The sequence below is a fragment of the Gopherus evgoodei genome, chromosome 10, assembly GCF_007399415.2.
Source record: "Gopherus evgoodei ecotype Sinaloan lineage chromosome 10, rGopEvg1_v1.p, whole genome shotgun sequence".
In the NCBI taxonomy this organism is placed as follows: domain Eukaryota; kingdom Metazoa; phylum Chordata; order Testudines; family Testudinidae; genus Gopherus; species Gopherus evgoodei.
The window spans coordinates 25,255,641-25,275,391 of record NC_044331.1 but is presented as its reverse complement, the minus strand read 5'-3'; the positions used below and the strand labels follow the sequence as shown (position 1 = coordinate 25,275,391).

The 19,751-nt window shown below is 40.9% G+C and overlaps 1 protein-coding gene across 2 annotated transcripts in view; it reads right to left on the bottom strand.

Moving 5' to 3' along the window:
- Positions 1–10,308: 10,308 nt before the first annotated feature.
- The window catches only part of UNC13C (unc-13 homolog C), a 391,633-nt gene continuing 382,190 nt past the window's right edge, over positions 10,309–19,751 (bottom strand). For both annotated transcript variants that reach the window (XM_030578419.1, XM_030578418.1), the window contains one exon: positions 10,309–12,356. In XM_030578419.1, coding sequence (XP_030434279.1) covers positions 12,071–12,356 — 286 coding nt within the window. In that variant the 3' untranslated portion in view covers positions 10,309–12,070. The remainder of the gene's footprint in view (positions 12,357–19,751) is intronic.

Here is a 19,751-nt window from a genome sequence, read left to right as displayed (position 1 = left end):
GTAGTTTAATGTTCATTCAGTAGAAGGTTGCTTGGGTTATTGAGATTGTCTTGATGTTTTTAATTGTAAAAAGACTCCTTTGAGGCTTTGAAACAGGATTTTTAATTACAAGGAAAAAAGAAAGAAATTGCACCAGTCCTACTTAACATACTAAAAAAAAAGAGGGGTGGGGACTCAGAACACTCGTATGTGCTGAGCTAATTAGAAGGAGAAAAATCTGTGTTGGAGATAACCATTCCATGTAGTTATAAACAGTGCTCTGGGTGCAAGTCCACGTGTCTCTTTCTTTTGTTTCCCATTCTAGGTCTCAGTAATTATATCTCATATGTGGAAAGCGCACCTTTCATTGCAAGGCACTTTACGGGGTTTATGTATAGTGATCATTTAATCCACAGTGGAAATGCAATTCAGCTGTTGTTCACAGCTCCTATCCACACAGATCTCTCTAGTCACTTTGTAGCACATTCTGCTGAATTCACCTAAGTGGCCAAATTCTACATTTGGTTATACAACTGTAAATCAGAGTCACTCCAGAGCTAATTCCAGGTCAATGGAGTTTCTCCGACTTTGGCATAACCAAGAGTAGAATTTGGGGTCAATCAAGACTTACAAGTCCAAACTATCTCAGTTCTTGGGTTATGCATATGACAGAATGCAGAGGAAAGTTAGTTGAGAAAGCAAACATCAGCCCATTCCTTAGTACAAGTATGGCCTCTCAGAATCTTTATGGTTCACTACTCATTTGGCAGACTACTGTTTAAGGGTCATAGACCAGGAGTGGCCTCATCCGGGAATAGAAAATGTATGGTGGGCCATGAATATTCACAAAATTGGGGTTGGGGTATTGGCTCCGGTGTGGGGCTGGAAATGAGGAGTTCAGGGTGTGGGAAGGGGATCAGGGCCAGGGCAGAGTGTTGGGGTGCGGGAAGGGGTGCAGATTCTGGCTAGGGGTGTTGGATCTGGGGTGCAGGAGGGTGCTCTGGACTGGAATCGAGGGGTTTGGAGGGCATGAGGGGGATTAGGGCTGGGGCAGGGTTTGGGGCATGGGGAGAGGTATAGGGGTGCACGCTCTGGGCGGCACTTACCTCAAGCAGCTCCTGGAAGCAGTGGCATGTCCCTTCTCCGGCTCCTACATGAAGGCGCAGCCAGGCGGCTCTGCATGCTGCCCCATCTGCAGACACTGCCCCTGCAGCTCCCATTGGAGTGCTGGAGGGAGCCATTGGAACACGTGGGAGCTGGGGGGGTGGGAAATGCTGCAGCTTCTGGGAACTGCGTGGAGTGGCCCCCGACCCTGCTCCCCGGCTGGAGCACTGGAGCCAGGCCATGCTGCAGCTTCTGGGAACTGCGTGGAGTGGCCCCCGACCCTGCTCCCCGGCTGGAGCACTGGAGCCACGCCATGCTGCAGCTTCTGGGAACTGCGTGGAGTGGCCCCCCTGACCCTGCTCCCTGGCTGGAGCACTGGAGCCACGCCATGCTGCAGCTTCTGGGAACTGCGTGGAGTGGCCCCCTGACCCTGCTCCCTGGCTGGAGCACTGGAGCCAGGCCATGCTGCAGCTTCTGGGAACTGCATGGAGTGGCCCCCCAACCCTGCTCCCTGGCTGGAGCACTGGAGCCGGGCTATGCCACAGCTTCCGGGAGCAGCGTGGAGCAGCTCCTGACCCTGCTCCCCAGCTGGAGCACCAGAGTGGCGCAAGCCCCATACTCCACTCCCCAGCGGGAGCTCGAGGGCTGGCTTAAAATGGCTGGTGGGCCATAGTTTGCCCACCTCTGCCTTAGACAGTTACTCCATAAACAGACAAGAAAAAGTCCCACGGGAATCAGCTGAATTCACACAGAAATTTGATTGTGCAAGGAGTGCTTAAATAGCCGTATGCTGAGTTGCCTTGATACGACTCTTCCTTTAAATATGTCACATCAAATAACATGTCATAACTAAAGCCTGAAATCAGTAGAAATATTTTCACACACACACACTGTGCACTGAATCCTTTAAACCAACACTACTGATAATTCCATTTGACAAATACTGTCAGCAAATACAGATCCAGAGTGGTTTGCCAGAACTTTAAACATTTTAAATTCTTGAAAGCATAGCAGCTGCTACAAGACTAACACTAAATGGTCCTCAATTTTACATCTCATTCAAATGAAAGCAACTTCTGACAGCATATTGCCTCCAAACACTGTGCTGGTCACTGGTGTAGTACTAACTCAAGGGGGATACTACCCCTTGGATTAACAGTGCATTCAGTCATTGACCACAACAACAATAATTCTGGTCTTTAGTGAGTTTTCAGATAACTTATTTACTACACGATAGACTACTTTACAGCTAAACCTCCTTGGGCTGTCAATATAGTTTTATCAACTTGCAAATAACTTACTTGAAAACTACTAAAAAGATGAAACTGTTGTGCCTTGTACCTCTACCATGGATATGGAAACATAAAATTAAAATGTATGGGGAATGCATGCTCTCTGATAAATCCCTGCCCTCAATTTCTTACCATCCTATAAAAATCAAGATACCAGTTTCCTTCTATGGGAAGATAGTAATTATCTTTGTACACACCATCCATCCATCAACAATTACAAGATACAATTTGGCATTTGTTCATCATATTTAGACCTATTTAAAAAATTTTTATTTCCAATTCACTGTACCAGCAAATATACTTAAGCTGTCTTGTGAGAGCAAAAGTGAGAGTTAATTCAAATTGAAACTAATGGGAGTTCACCATGGTATCATTAGTACTAATATTTGTTTGTAATACTGTTGTAAATCACTACTCTGAACATTCAGATGAGGGGAACTTATTTTTCTGTTATCTCAGTTATGAAAAGGCTGCAGAGCTACTTCAGGTGCTAGAGCTAAAAGTGCCCGAAGCACAATATTTAACCCTGGCAGGTGTTTCTTACATTTAAGGGAAAGCCAGAGAGGTAGGGGCAAGGTGAATGACTTTTAATTACAACATGGTCCATGTACGAATCTCGCCATGAATTGTCACTTCAGTTGAAAATTCAGCACTCTCCTTTGAGAGAGAAAAATTGAGCTAAGGAGAGACTAGATGAGAGCTGGAGTCTGAGTGACACATATCTTCCCACTTAAATGCTATGCCCATTACAGTCTAAAAAAGATGACCTTGGTAAATTTGCTGCAATGGAATGACAGGAAATCACAGAACTTGTTAAAATTCTGTCTGAGTCAAGGGTATGACTGAGCCTGAGAGAAAGAAAGTTAAGAAATTTTTCTTTAACTGTGTATCTTGATTTATGTATCACCTTTCCTAGTCAGTTAGTTAGCTCTCTATAGCAGTGAGCAAAGAGACAAAGGTAGATGCCACATGGTTCCACAGTAATTCTATTTAGAGTTAATTTTCTCCTGCCTGTATGACGAGGCCTGAGGGAGGAAACTATTAATTAGCTGCATGATAAACTGTGTTATTAATATCTGTAAACTGGAGTTATTTAGTGATCTGCAGTTTAGCGTCTACTCCCAAACTGAAATTAAATAGCTAGGCCCAGATTCTGTCCTTTGCTACCTGTGCAGCTGCACTGAAATCACTGGGGCTCCATGAGGGTAACTGAGGACAGCATGTTATTATAGAATCATAGAAATGTAGGACTGGAATGGACCTTGAGAGGTCATCTAGTCCAGTCCCCTGCACTCAAGGCAGGAGTAGTATTATCTAGATCATCCCTGTCAGGTGTTTGTCTACCCTGGTCTTACAAATCGCTAATGATGGAGATTCCACAACCTCTCTAGGCTTAACTACCCTGACAAGAAGCTTTTCTTAACGTCCAAGCTAAACCACTCTTGCTACAATTTAAGTCCATTGCTTCTTGTCCAATCCTCAGAGGTTAATGAGAACATTTTTCCTCCATCTTCCTTGTAACAACCTGTTGTGTACTTGAAAATTGTTATGATGTCCCATCTCAGTCTTCTCTTCTCCAGACTAAACAAACCCAATTTTTTCTATCTTCCTTCGTAAGTCATATTGTTCTAGACCTATAACCATTTTTGGTGCTCTTCTCTGGACTTTCTTCAATTTGTCCACAATACCCCAGTTAAGGCCTAATCAGCACAGAGTTGAGTGGAAGAATTCCTTCTCATGTCTTGTTTATAACACTCCTGCTAATACATCCCAGAATGATTTTGGTTTTTTTGCAACAGTATTACACTGTTGATTCATATTTAGCTTGTGATCTACTATGACTCCCAGATCCCTTTTTGCAGTACTCTTTCTTAGGCCCTCATTTGGTATGTATGCAACTGATTGTTCCTTCCGACATGGAGTACTTTGCATTTGTCCTCACTGGATTTCATCCTGTTTACTTCAGAGCTTTTCTCCAGGTCATTTTGAATGTTAATCCTAACCTCCAAAGCACGTGCAACCCCTCCCAGCTTGGAATCATCCACAAACTTTGCAAGCGTATTCTCTATGCCATTATCTAAACCATTGATTGAAGATATTGAACAGAACCGGACCCAGAACTGATCCCTGCAGAGCCCCATTTGATATGGCCTTCCAGCTTGACTGTGAACCACTAATAACTACTCTTTGGGAATGGTTTTCCAACTAGTTATGCACCCACCTTACAGTAGCTCCATCTAGCTTAGCAGCAAAGAATCCTGTGGCACCTTATAGACTAACAGACGTTTTGGAGCATGAGCTTTCGTGGGTGAATACCCACTTCCTCAGATGCATGCATCTGAGGAAGTGGGTATTCACCCACGAAAGCTCATGCTCCAAAACGTCTGTTAGTCTATAAGGTGCCACAGGATTCTTTGCTGCTTTGACAGATCCAGACTAACACGGCTACCCTCTGATACTTGACTCCATCTAGCTTGTATTTCCCACATTGGACAGTCATGCGAGACAGTATCTAAAGCCTTACTAAAGTCAAATATACCACATCTACCACTTCCCCTCATCCACAGGGCTTGTTACTCTGTCAAAGAAAGTTAGGTTAGTTTGACATGATTTGTTTTTGACAAATCTATGCTGACTGTTACTTATCACCTCATTATTTTCTAGGTGTCTTCAAACTGATTGCTTAATTATTTGTTCCATTATCTTTCCATGTACTGAAGTTAAACTGACAGGTCAGTAAATCCCCAAGTGGTCCTTTTTATAGATTGGCACTATATTTGCACTTTTCCAGTCCTCTGGAATCTCTCCTCCCCTTCCATGATGTTATAAAATGTTTGAATAGCTCTGTATATTTACTCAGTGCTTTACAAACACATTCCCTGCCCGATAAGCTTACAATCTAATGGTCCATCCTGTAAACTCTTATTCACGAGGGTAGTCTCATTCACCTCAATGGAACTACTTGTGTGAGTAAAGGTTTGTGAGTTTGTCCCAAATAAAAACAAACAAAAAATTCCCAGGGCACACAGACATAGGAAAACAGTTCAAAAGCATGAGGGTCTGAGCATTATTGGAAAACAGTAGGCAGGATGAATTACTATAACAACGCGGCTCCAAAATGTCAAATAAAATTAAAATACAAATCAGTGCTCTCAGGCTTTATCAAGCTTACAATTTCATGATTTTTCCCCTTTTGGAAGTGCAAAGATGGGGTATTGAATAAACATTCCAGTTTAAGTTTATGAGACTACCAAAGTGTAATATTGGCTAATAAATTAAACAGAGTTCAGTTTTGAGACTTAAATAATTAGCAATAAACAACTCTGTGGACCAAATTCTGCTCTCAGTCTTTGTCTTCAAAGACGTGCAGCTGTATCTGACAGCCACGATTGTCCATCTCTCCAGATTTCTGGTTAGACAGATGTATGGTATTTTGTGTTTTCTATCATTTCCCAGATGCTCAGCAATTCAGGCACTTGTAATAGTTCTAGCACTATGCCCACTGGAGTAGATATAAGTTCACTGAATGCAGTACATATGTACATGTGTGTGGGAAGGGGGAGTATGGCTAGAATATATACTGGTAATGGTCATTAACCAGTAATTTTCCAACTCTTTAATCTTCAATGCACTGTCAAATTTATAATTCAATTCCATTATTCAGTGTATCAGTTCTGGTTCAGTAAATTATGACCTTTACAAGCATTCCCTCTTCAGTTGCTTTACTAAAAGCCATGCATATGAGGATACAACATTCATGTGTTAGGAGGAAATGTGATGTGTATTTTTCAGAGAAGTTGTTCTTTGATTTTATTTCCATCAATCTTGTGCCTGAACTGTTGCTTCAATATATACAAATATCTTTCCTCTCTAGCTGATCCACCACTGAACAGGATGCTACACCACAACTGACAAAGAATTTTATGATAGGCACAAGTAACATACTCTTGGGTTGTGTATCAGAATGGATACTAGGGAGGAGGGTGGGGGAAAGAGGGAAGAGACTATTTTCTGCAGTCTTCATAAAGGATTTATTGATTCTTCTGAGCTGCCAGAAGACTTCTCTGTAGCTAAGATTCAACAAAACAGCTCAAAGTGTGCTTTTATTGCCTCATTTCCAAGTGATATTTTTGAAGGGACTTTTAATGCCATTGTATAAACCATGTAGGTGTAATTATCTCATAGGTGTAATTTTTGATTTACACACACACGTGACAACAAAATCAAACAACATATGGATATTAATGTCTAAAAGAATTAGAAATAATTTTTCAGGTAATTTCAGAGTTAAATGCTGACAACTGCATCTCCTGATGCTGGCCCCATCCAAGCATTTATTTTTGATGGAAATTCAATCATCCTAAAAGACCATACTACCCGTTAAGTGGGTAATATCCATATGGTTCATTTGACAGATCTCTCTCTCAAGGGGCATCAGAGTCATAGGTTCATAGTCCCACAGAAAGGCCTGGCAGTGTAGTACAAGTGCTGCGCCGTTAAAGGTGGTGTCATTTCAATGTGACATACTGAGATCTTTTCTGGTGTTGATCCAGGTGAAAGATGGCACCCAAGGCACTTTTGAAAAAGTAGAGGTTACCCATGGTATCTTTGGCTATTTCGGAGTCCATAATGGATGCTGGGTTTGGCTACATAGCTGGTTTTATCAGTATTTAACCCACTGAATTACCACCACCTGTTTTGGCACATGTTAAATACAAAACAGACTAATTAAAACCTTTTACTATGCTACATTTTGGGGCTCTCTTTGTTTTCTGCTGGTGAGCTTTATCACTTTAGAAATATTATTTTATTATGACCTCTCTTGTCCAGGGGTGAAAGTAACTGAAAGGACTTAGCGGTACACCAGAGTCCTGAGTGGGGGGCGTAATCCCAACTAGAAGAGGCGTGGCCTTTAAAGATTTAAAGGCCCTGGGGCTTCGGCTGTAGCTGGGATCCCCAGGGCCTTTAAGTCACCTCGGAGCTACCAGCTGCAGAGACGGCTGGGAGCTCCAGGGATATGGGGTGAAATAAAGGGCCCAGAGCTGGAGCCGCCACGGAGCTCCGGAGCCTTTAAAGTGCCGTCCGAGCCCCGCTGATGGAGCTCTGGCTGTGATTGAAAGGGTCCAGGGCTCCCCACAATGGCAGGAGCACTGGGCCCTTTACATTTCCGCCCAAACCTGGCAGCCGGGCTCCAGTGGAGATTTAAAGGTTCTGGGGCTCCGCACAGTGGCAGGAGCCCCGGGCCTTTTAAATCCCTACCCGAGCCTGGCTGCTGGCTCCAGTGGGGATTTAAAGGGCCAGAGGCTGCAGCTGCTGTGGGGAGCCCTGGATCCTTTAAAGTGCTGCCCAAACCCTGCTGCCGGAGCTCTGGTGGTGATGTAAAGGGCCTGTGGCTCCCTGCAGCAGCCGGAGCGCCGGGCCCTTTACATTCTTGCCCGAGCCTGGAAGCCAGGCTCTGGCGGTGATTTAAAGAGCCAGGGACTCTGGCTGCTGTGGGAAGCCCTGGGCCCTTTAAAGTGCAGCCCGAGCCCAGCTGCCGGAGCTCCGGTGGCGGCGCTTTAAAGGACCGGGGCCTTCTCACAGCGGCAGGAGCCCCGGGCCTTTTAAATCCCCCCCCAGACTGGCTGCTGGGCTCTGGTAGGGATTTAAAGGGCCAGAGGCTCCGGCCACTGTGGGGAGTCCTGGGCCCTTTAAAAAGCTGCCCAAGCCTCGCTGCTGGAGCTCCGGTGGTGATTTAAAGGGCCCAGGACTTCCCGCAGCGGCCCTTTAAATCACCACCGGAGAAGCCGGTCCAGTCTGGCACGGCATACCAGGTCTTGGCGGTATGCCGTACCGTACCATACTGGTTTCCTTTCACCTCTGCTCTTGTCCCACTCAGGTAAAGTGTTCATGTGTTTGTGACCTCTGGACTATTGCAATAACTTGTTCTGTGGTCTCTTCCTGGTGTTACAATACAAAATGCAGATGCTATAGACATATATGGCAACAGCCATAGCTCATATTCATGCCAAACCACACTTGTCTAAAATTTTTCTTCAGTCTTGAAGGCTTTATGCTTGCATCCTATAAAATTCATTACAAAATATAAAACCGCTCTGTTTAACTCTTGAAGCATTTCTGTAACTCCAACATGTTTAAATATGCCATTAGCTCCTTAAGTGCTGTCACACTGCAGATTACTACAGCATGGCTACTACTGATTACATATCATATGGGTTGAGAAATTTCCATAAAATGGTTAATCCTTGCAGCTTAGAAATTTTTCCTTCTTAAATTGGTGGTGGTGATAGTAGTAGTGGGGTCTTCTGCAATTTTAAAATTAAATGATATTCAATCACTGCATATTTTTAATATCTTAAAAACCAATATAAAATGAATAGGATTTAAATTGTTTTGCATCAGTTCTGCTAGCTGAGAAATTAAATCGAAGAAACAGTTAACAGAAACCCATTCATCAATGTTTTTTCACAAGAGTCAGAAAAATGACCTAATATATAAAGGCAAATTAGTTTTTAAAATAATGAAATGTTTACCTTTTGGAAGCCAAATATATCAGTCTTTTAGCTTAGTATCGATAATTTATGCACAGAAAATGTTTGACTTCAAGCTATATATATATACTGAGGAATAGCATTTTATTTGCACTTTGATCAATAGCTAAATCATTTTTATAACAGTGCTCTGTAATGTAGGATAACACATTTTCCACCTCAAACTGTTATAAGACAAACCTTGATACAGTAAGTAAATATTTCTTTGTTAAAAAAGAGGAGACATGAAGGTACATCATAAACTCTTCACACTTGTAGTTTACAAAGTTGGGGTTTTTGGTTACTACACTGTCAGATGATTTTTGGTAAGCAAAACTAACAAGTTGCTTCTTGCTAGCAGCAGTGATATATTTTCTTGGCAACTTCAATACTTATCCCTTTATAAGTAGTTCTGCATTATAAACATTTACCTTATATGGTGACTTATTAATACATTATACAGCAAAATGTACAACATTTGACAACATAATATACAACAATCAGAAAAAATACAACAAACATGCTTTAGGTAAACAAACAGGAAACCCATTTTTCCTGTAGAATCCAGCCTTTCCTGTTTAACTTCAGGCATCACAGTGGAATGCACTAAAAAAAATATCAGTAGATTAAATGCGTACGATCCTTTGCCTTTTATCTAGAGGTAATGCTCAGTATTACAGGAACCGTGTCACACTCTGATGTTCTCCCTTTCTATTTGAGATTGAGTCTATTAATGTTCTATCATGTTAAGTCTTGTTGATTGCTAATGGTTTTGTGAGTACTACTGCAAGGCAGTTTGACTTTCACCTTAACTGTGTTAATCACTTAAGTGTCAGCTAGTGTTCACACACTGAGCTATACCTTTTAAAAGAACATCTATTTAAATACATAGAGCAATATGACTTATCACGTACTTCCAAAGGGCCACATGAATGTTACTTCAATGGATGTACAATATATGCCCAATTCAAGCCTGGTGTATCTTTGATTAAATTAATAGAACTACCCCAGGGATCAATTTGCCCCCAAGTATTTTAGTGTACAGAGAATATCAGAGGGTAGTATCTGAAGAAGTGAGTTTTTTTAATCCACAAAAGCTTACGCCTAAATCTTTAAGGTGCCACCAGACTCCTTGTTTTAGTGTACAGAGAGTACATTTAAAACATCTGTGGGTGGGATTAGTTTTAATGGGAATAGGGCATCCAAACGCCATAGGCAGCTTTGCAAATCTCAGCCAGGGTCTGCAACCTACATTTAGTAGGTTTTAATACTTGAATCTTCAGAAATGTCTGAAGTAGACTTCAATAACCTATCTAATTAAATACTCTGTTTGACATTCAATGGCTATGAAATACTTTAGCTAAAAGGGTTTCTGAGCTGATGGCAAAAAATGGGATTTTCTAACTAGTGAAAACATCTTTCCTAAATAAATATTCTGCAAAGTATAGACACAAACAGGGTAACAGTTGATAGATGGTTAGCTCCTTTCCCCACTCTCCGCGATCTTAGTTGAGTACAGCCAACTTTCTTGAGAGACTACATATTTTTTCTAAATTTTGAGCTCTACTTCGTGCCTGAAAGAGTGTTTTCACCAAGAAGATTTAAAAATATTGAAACAATCCATGAAAATCTCTTGAAAGAAAATTCTGGAAAAATTTACCTACATGAGATCACATAGACCTCATCAACAAACTGGAATCAAGTCCACCAATGCTCTTATGTTCTTTCCCCCCCAAACAATAAAAATACCAAACCAATAACTGAATAACAGATAGTTGAAACCAAAGCCAATGAAAAATGTGTGTGCGCGTGTGCCAGAACATATAGTATGGGTGCATTAAGAAAGTAAGTGCCTGATTTATTATAATTTTGCATGTATTGTTCATATATGAAACCTTATTTTTACCAAAGATGCAAATATTTAAGGAATGTTAGAAACACTAATATCCATACTTTGATATATCGTAATGCAACACTGCGCCCCACTCAATTGGCTTCCAAGTGCAATTTATGCCTACAGGCACATAAATAATGTCAATTGCAAAACTAGAAGCAGTTTCTTTTATACTTTATTTTACAATTTCTCACTAAATATTTACAAGACATGGATTTTGCTTCAGTGCAATACATAGTAATGTTGCATAAGTACAAACTTGAACTTTTCTAAAACAAAAGAAATAAAGCACTTAACTGATATTACAGCTAAGTATGTAAAGCAACATTTATAACTTTAAGAGTGAAAATGCTAACAGCATCATTACTTTTCATAAATGATTTCTAGAAACAAACCACAAACCAGCTTTACATCTTCTGAACTATTAACTCTTATACAGTACTGTATCATTTTAAAAAAATGAAATTCTTGTAAAGCATATATACTCTACTGTATGGCAGTCTTTTTCTACAGATATCAACTTACCTTTCTATACAAATATGGTGTTGCCTTGGCAGTTTTGATAAACAAAGCTATCTCAAGATATCTAACATCAGTAACAAACTCTGATAAGCGTAGCTTCTTGAGAACTTGCGTTAACAGTATTTCTTCACAGTGATATTTATGAAAGTTTGGAAAAGGGTTAGCATAAAATATTTCCACCCTTTTTCAGTTTGTATGCAAAAATCATTACTTAATATCAGTAATTATAAAATTACAAACACTTTCTAGAAGTAACTGCATCTGTAGTTATGATAGAAAAGTTATTGGTAAGATACCTAAAATGAAGTTAGCATAAAATGATTACGAAATTAGATAAAAATCTTTATAATGATAAGGGAAGAAACTCAATTCAGACATGTAGAAGCAACTCACAGTAATTTAACAGACACAACTAATTAATCAACTCAAAAGAATAATCATTCATTAGTAAATGTTTAATGTGAAGGAGTTGCAATGAGATGAACTCAACTTTTTAAAATATAACATTGATAATTTACTCATAATTTTGGTTTTGGCACTTCATTGTAACAATTACTTTTCCAAAGACCAAAATATGTATAAAAGGTGTACAGCGCCTCAACACACCTTGCAAATATAGTACGTAAGTACTGGCAAACACTGAAACAGAGTTAATTAAACATTCCCACTGATTTGCACATGCATGCACTATTCAGACAACAACATTGTATCTATGTTCTTGACAGTATCACCCTTGCATTATTTGTGATTCAGACAGTTTCTTCAGTAGATCTTGTTTCTGATTTAAGTCGCACAAATTCTTTAGCAACTTCATCATTGGTTCTCTGAGAAAGTATTCTAAGGATTGTCAATCCAATGTCATCCATAAAGATATTTTTCAGTAGAGGATACCAGGATGCGCAGCTACCTTTCTCTGCAGTATTCTGTAGCTGGATAACTGTCATTCCTACAATGCGATCTTCCCTGGCAAAGCAGTAATCTTTCACAGAGAGGTGAAGCTCATAGGCTCTCAGCCCTTCTTCGTTACTCAGAATGCTGCGTGGTTTAAAAGAATGGATTTTGAAAATGGAAGTTGTTTAATTCCCCCAAGGGGTTAACATGGCTTAGAAACCTTTTAAAAATTAATATGCATTTCAGAGAGAGTTCTACATCTGCGAACAAAATATTGATTTATAAACTATATTTGTATTGATCCTGGAAGCTGCTGAGTGAGCGCCCTCAGTTTCCGTTGACTTGAATGGAAGTTTGAAAGCATTCAGCAACTCCCTCAGCATTTGGCATAATCAGACCCTCTGTTCCCTTTCTCCAGAAATATTTCAGATGATCAACATTTTAATGACAGCTGTTTAAGCGTTGATAGACCAATTATGGTGTTTTTACCCCAAACAGAAATGTTTAAATGGATGTAAAACTGCAATTCAGAGGAATTCAGAACAGTATCTCACATGTCTTTAAAGCACAGCTAACCTTTATTTAGGCTCTTTTCCCCCCTGTCCAGCTAAACATTTTTTGGATTTCTAGTAAATCTTTGATCTGTTTTCCCTACTCTATTAATTTTTAATTTAATGTTGGGGCAAATTGTTTTCATATGGCAATTATAGGGGAGGCTCTGCACTCCAAGGTGTCTGTTTTCTAAATGTTACTTATAGAGTAATGTGATCATATCCTCTGTGTATTCAGTACAAAATTGTGTATCAGTATTTGGTATTGAGCTTCTACTCCGATTGCATATTTTATATATATGATTCAATGTATGGATGCCAGCTGTTTTCCAGGGGTAAAAAGTTGACTAGCAATATTTATCAGTTGCATCCAAAAAACATGTAAGCCTGATGATGATCTACCTAGGACACCTTTTCAACACAACATAAACACCTGTGATGACCTTTTTCAGTCAGAAAATGAAAAATGTTTCTTTAGTCTGAGTCACGTATTCATTTATAAACAAAATAATACCCACAATTTACTATTCTTGTTATATTACACAATAGCACAATGTTTCCTTTCTAGGAGCCAAGTTCTGGTCCCTTCCCTTCCACCCCAATAAATGGGTGATGAACAGAGCAGTGGGAATCAGGGAGACTGGAATGTGTCACAAGCCATGGAGCAGTTTTGGAGCCATTAGATGTTTCCTCACTTTGCCCTTAAACCTTCCTGTGTACTAGGATCAGGGAGACTCCATAACGTTCTATGGTGACCAGCAGATCTATCCTCCGTGTAGCTCTCTGTGTTCTGGTCCCCGCCCTGAACATAGGAACTGCCTTGGCTTTGCTTCAAGGCCTTCCATGTCCCCCTATCTGACTGAAGGATTTTGTCTTACAATACTTTTTTGCTATACTGTTAATCCCAACAGTGAGGTACAGCCTCTGAATAGAACAGCTTTCTATTCAGTTTAGTTTCCAAGAACAGCACTATACCCTCAGAACACATAGATACTGTACTAACTAACAACCTTTTTATTTTAATGGTTAGTATTATAATGGCTTTCATTTTTATTTTAACTACTGTAGATCTGAGATGAACACTGAATGGAAACAATTGTCAGAGATGGATTATATCTTAGATAAAACAGGCAGTGCCTAGGGTCAGTGTGTCCAGTATTTACATCAGAATCTCAGATTTCATTTAAAATAATGAGTTTCTATTTCTTGTGGCCACAAAGAAAAGTATGAGAACGTGACCCGAGTGTGACAATACTGCGACGTCTGCAGACAGCCTGAAACAATAGCTCTGAAAGAGATGAACTGTGTCCCATGTCTCTCTATGGAGGGCTAGCTCTACAACCTACAGCCCGGGAGTCTTGCCAACACAACCTCAGCAGAAGAGTTCTTGTATGTGGCTGACACCACCCACCTTAACAGATCCATGGTAGCTGCTGGGTTGAGTACTGGGAGCTCCTTCCTAGCACTCATGTCTCTCAAAGGAGAGTGAGTCCCCCACTGCTGCTCTTTGAATGGGGACGGAAGAGAAGTGACCCCAATTGGCTGTCCTTGCCTCTCTAGGAAGAGAGAGGCACCTCAGCACTGGCACTCCGAATAGGTGTGGGCCCATATTGGTGAGTGGGGCTATGGGGGAGGGTTCTGAATTGCCTTAATCCAGCCCTGATGGTTGTTTTAGGTTTCCATAAGTGTGATAAACCCAGCTGGGGGATCAGTTGGCCAATGTTTGCTTGGGACAAACCAGAAAGCTCTCACTAAACCCTCACAAAATGAGCTGGTTTTGTAATCATTGGTCCCACTTCCCCAAACCCAGAACAGGCATTTTCCCTATTAGCACGATGTGCGCTTGGAGACATCTATCAAAAAAAAATGTTTCTTTACCGACTGCTGCTGAATTTGTGTGTGGACAGGCATCCTGCTCTCCTGAAAATGTGTCCCATAGACACATGCTGGGGCAGTGGGCCTATTGACTGGTCCCTCAAAGAAACAGGAGGGGTGGGATGGACTAGCTCCCATCTTTGAAGAAAAGGGAGAGGCCAGCTGATTGTACTGCTATAGACAGTAGGAGAGCATGTCACTAGTCTCAGATGTCAACATAAAGAAAGAAGGGATCCTAGGGTCTGCTACTGAAGGAGTGAGGGAGCCCCCTGCTTGCTGAGAGTTGAGGGGATTCCTAGACGAGACTGGGTCTGATCAAAGTCTTCTATGAGTTTCAACTTTGCATTGAAACTCAGTGTCAGTTAAGTCGGGTTTCAGGTCTCAGTCTGACAGGTTCACAGCAGCCCTAAGGTTACGTACTGTTTGATCATAATTTCCAGTTAAGTGGCTGTATATTTTGTTTCCACTGTGTAAAAAACAAAACAAAACAAAATGGGGGGGGGAGGAGGGGCATTTAGCTTGGGAAAGAAATGGCTAAAATGTGATCTGCTGCTGTCATCATGATGCTAATTTATTTTTAAGCAGCTTTTCTTTCTGCAGCCTCGATTTGGTTGCCAGGCTTCCATTATGATTTAGCTACTGTAACTGCAGCAGGTACTTTTCCCAGATAATGAAAGAGAAATTGGTAGGTTTGTAATTCTCACTAAATTTATAACAACAATGCATCTCTAGCACCTTTCATCTAAGGAACTCAAGGCATTTTACAAGCACTCATTAAGTTCCACAAAAGGCCTTCAGAGTGTTAAGGGTGAAATTCATGCTAATATAGGGGGCCAAACAAAGCCCTGTGCACCACTTAAGAACTGTGTTAAATGGTGTGCAGCACCTGCAATGGGGTTAATATCACTCCATGTGCTGGTGGCTAGTTGCAGTTAAATATAAATATACTTAACGTTATGGTTGGACCAAACCAACTGGAGAAACCTGCCAGTTACGACATTGCACTGGCAAGAACAATAATATGCATTGCTACCGTTCCTATAATACTGTCTTGGATGCTTTTACTACAGGAAAGCACATCATTAGTATTCACTGTGCAGCACACAGTAATACCTTTGTAGGATAGACAGAGCTGCAAGGCTGCAGGACTGTATATATGTGGTGCTTTGTTTCATGAAACTCATTGCATATTTTGAGTTATAGCTGCAAGATTTCACTCATTCTGAGGCACATAAAACAAGTATACAGGGCTGGTTATCACTTAGGAAGATTTACATGATTTTCCTTTGATTTAAAAATGAAACAGCATGCCAGGCAGTCTAGAAACCTCTTGACTTAATGATATGCTGCTATGCTGTAATCCAAGTAGAACATAGGCTTTAATCACTCAAGAAACCTGTATTATTCTAACAGTTTAGCATTAAAAAAGATTTAAAAAGAAGGCATAGCTTGAAAATGTCTTTCAGCCCCATAAAAAAAATAAATAAAATCCAGCTACCCACCTCTGAAATAAGTTATTTGGTAAATAAATTTGTGGCATGAAACAGATTGGGGATACTTCTTAACATTGATTTCTGCTTTGCCATTATTTTATTATGAATGGTAGCAGCAGAGATATTAACTACAGGTTAATAGCTATTCCATGTTGAAGTCAATGAAAAGGCTCAGTTGGACTTCAGAGGGCATTGGATCAGGCCTATCTTAGACTGGTGAATAGTTTGAAGGTTTTGCATGAATAGATTTTTACTACCAAAAAATTATTATAGATCCTTTCAATTTCTTTCATGCTTAAAGTTAACCTGCTGATTGCTACTGGATGTAGGAGACAGAGATGTGGAAAACGTAGGCCCCTGTACTGCTCAGTATCCTGTACCTGACAGATCCATTTGTTACACTGCTGTTATTAAAGCAAAAGGCTTGTGAAGCATGCGATTAAAAAGTAGCCTAAACTCACATTCTCTAATGTTACTGTAAGTACTCCCTCTAATAGCGATGATTTCCTCTTACTCATTATGTAACTAATCTTACAAAGTAAAGACAGATCCAGTGAAGATAGGTACTTGAGGATGGATGGGTGTCTACCAATTTGGAGATTAAGCTATTTATAAAGAATGAAAACCACTAAATATATTGACTATTTGATGCTCATCCAGTCTGGTGATAATTGTATTTAGTTGTTCCCATCTTACCCAGCTTTAGATCCTTAAGATCGTCCTACTGCATTACGTGATTCTCAGTGTCTATCTTTGTTTCAACTACTGTGCTTTTAAAAATCAAATTTTAGGAAGATAATTGTTGGCAATTGCCATTAAACATGTTTCAGTCTTCTGAAGGGATGCCTGTATGTCATGTGTCCCCATAACCCTGGAGTTGTAGGAAAAGGGAACATTTGTTCTGAATACATTTCTCTTGTAAACAGACTGCTGCTTTTGTTCACATTTGTCTCTGTGCAAACACATCAAATAAATGAGAAGAATAATTTGTCACAAAAGGACACATTACACATCTCTCTTTCTAAAATGTGGCTTAACCTGTGAGGACACTTGCCAGTTCTAAGATGTTAACCACCATCAGATTTCTAGGCTATTAAGGGCTGCTTAGTGGGTTATAGCGGTAGGAGCAGGAAAGGTTGCTGCCCTTGGAGTTGGGGTCAAGTATGGATTCTTGCAAACAGTGAATTCTGACTGGCTTTCCTCAGCCTGCCCTCCTAGCTGCTATATAAAATGGTCTTTGAGGCCAGGAATCAACACTGATGAGGCAGTCAGGGCACAGGTATAGTGCCAGACTGCACCAGAACAGCATTCCAGCACTTTTACACCACGCGTTGGAGGTCACGACGCAGAGAGCACGCCATTTTGTATAGCAAAATGGTGTCCTCACAGTGTGACCTTGCACATCTGCATGAGGTCACACCAGTGGGAGCACTCCAGTAGTGTACAGCCTACTGAGGACTATACCACTGAATTGGGGCAGAGGGAATCACTGGCATAGAGCCTCAAGCAGCTTAATGGTTAGCTGTAAGGCTGATGATCAGGAGATGCCAAGAAAGTGAAACTCTCAGTGTGTGGAGGCAGAGTGTGGTCTTTTAGTGCTTGGGAAATGGGCAGGCTCTAAGAGAAAAAGGAGGATGATGTAGAGAGCAGGTAAAAGGATTTGGTGGGGGGAATTGCTAAATTTAGATTCCTAAATCAAATATAAAGGTTCTTTGGCTTCTGGGGATTAAGTAAAAGTGGTTATTAATAGCAACTGGTTATCATTTTACATCTTCAGACTTTTACAAACATTTAAGACCCAGATTTATAGAAATGCATGTACAACTGGCATTAGCAGTCGAGGTAAATGCACATGCAAATGACCAATTAGCAGGGCTGCCCAGAGGATTCAGGGGGCCTGGGGCAAAGCAGTTTTAGGGGCACCTTCCATAAAAAAAAGTTGCAATACTATAGAATACTATATTCTCGTGGGGGCCCCTGTGGGGCTGGGGCAAATTACCCCACTTGCCTCCCCACCGCCCCAGGCAGCCCTGGGAAAAATAAATATTTTAAAAACCTTCCGCATCTCAGCACAAACCCAGTTTTGAGAAAACTTCTTTTCAGGTCACCTTTACAAGGCATCACTGCTTCTCAGCATTAGCTAGTGCTAAAAGGCACTATAACTCATTAAAAGGGTTGCACAAATATTTTCCGTCAAAACTTTTTTTGGATTGAAAACTAGAGGTTTTTTTAAAAGCAGAAAAAATCACAGACAATGTCTGCTTTCCTTCAAAATTTGTTGTGTTTTTTTAATTGAAAAGCTGAAATTAGTCTGCCAAAACCTGAACATGGATTGGGGTTTCAGAAGTGTGTGGGCAAATATTTGCTGCTTGCTGTGTTTGATTGTTTAAAGAAACAATGAAAAAATTCTGCTTAAAAAAAATCCAGAACTTTTGAAACACCTCAGCTTGTCACTAAACGCCTGAGCCCATCCAGTCAGAGATTTTTCCAGGTTTCTGATACTCTGCTGGCTTCCTTGACTCATATCTGTGTCCATAACTTTAGGTTCATTTCGGTTAGAACATAAGAATGGCTATACGGAGTCAGACCAAAGGTCCATCCAGCCCAGTATCCTGTCTACCGAGAGTGGCCAGTGCCAAGTGCCCCAGAGGGAGTGAACCATCAGGTAATGATCAAGTCATCTCTCTCCTGCCATCTCCAGCCTCTGAGAAACAGAGGCTAGGGACACCATTCCTTACCTATCCTGGCTAATAACTATTAATGGACTTAACTTCCATGAATTTATCTATTTCCTAGAGACTGGCTCCACGGGGTCCCTCACAAACTGGAGATGGTTACTGTGGGTTTGTCTTTAGTATAGCTTATGTACATACTCCATGAACTGAGCATTTAAGCTTGTTCCAGAATCTGAGATAGGCCTATGTTGTGAAAACTGAAATGCTCAAAATAGCACAAGCATGTGAATGGACACAGTGTGCTAAAATTAAATTAAACCAGGGGGGTCTCAAACTGGGGGTCAGGACCCCTCAGGGGGTCATAAGGTTATTACTGTGGGTCGTGAGCTATCAGCCTCCACCTCAAACCCTGTTTTGCCTCCAGCATTTATAACAGTGTTAAATATATAAAAAAGTGTTTTTAATTTATAAGGGGGGGGGGGTCACATTCAGAGGTTTGCTATGTGAAAGGGGTCACCAGTACAAAAGTTTGAGAGCCACTGAATTAACCCCTCTGGAGCCTCGGGGAAGTCTCCCTTGGTAGGGTTGAGAAGAAGGTAGGTGGTGTAAGATATTGCTCTTCTCATGTGATCCCTCCCTCATGACTCTCTTGGCTCTATCGCTGTTAATCTAAAGTGGCTAATTTTAAATGAAGCTACCCTCTCCTGACATGAATCTCCCTATGGCACTGAAATTAAATGTAGACTGTAATTTGGCATTTGAGAAGTGAAAGGGATGGTAGCCCTAAGGCAAAAGATAACAGCTTGGCTCTTTGTGTTAAATAGCTGTCTGAAAGCTTCAGACTGCTGAATTAGCTTTAGGGTAGGGAAGGCTGTGCCTCCTCAAACAGCCCCCTATCTGATCTCCACCCACTTCCTGTCCCCCTCAGAATCCCTGACCCATCTT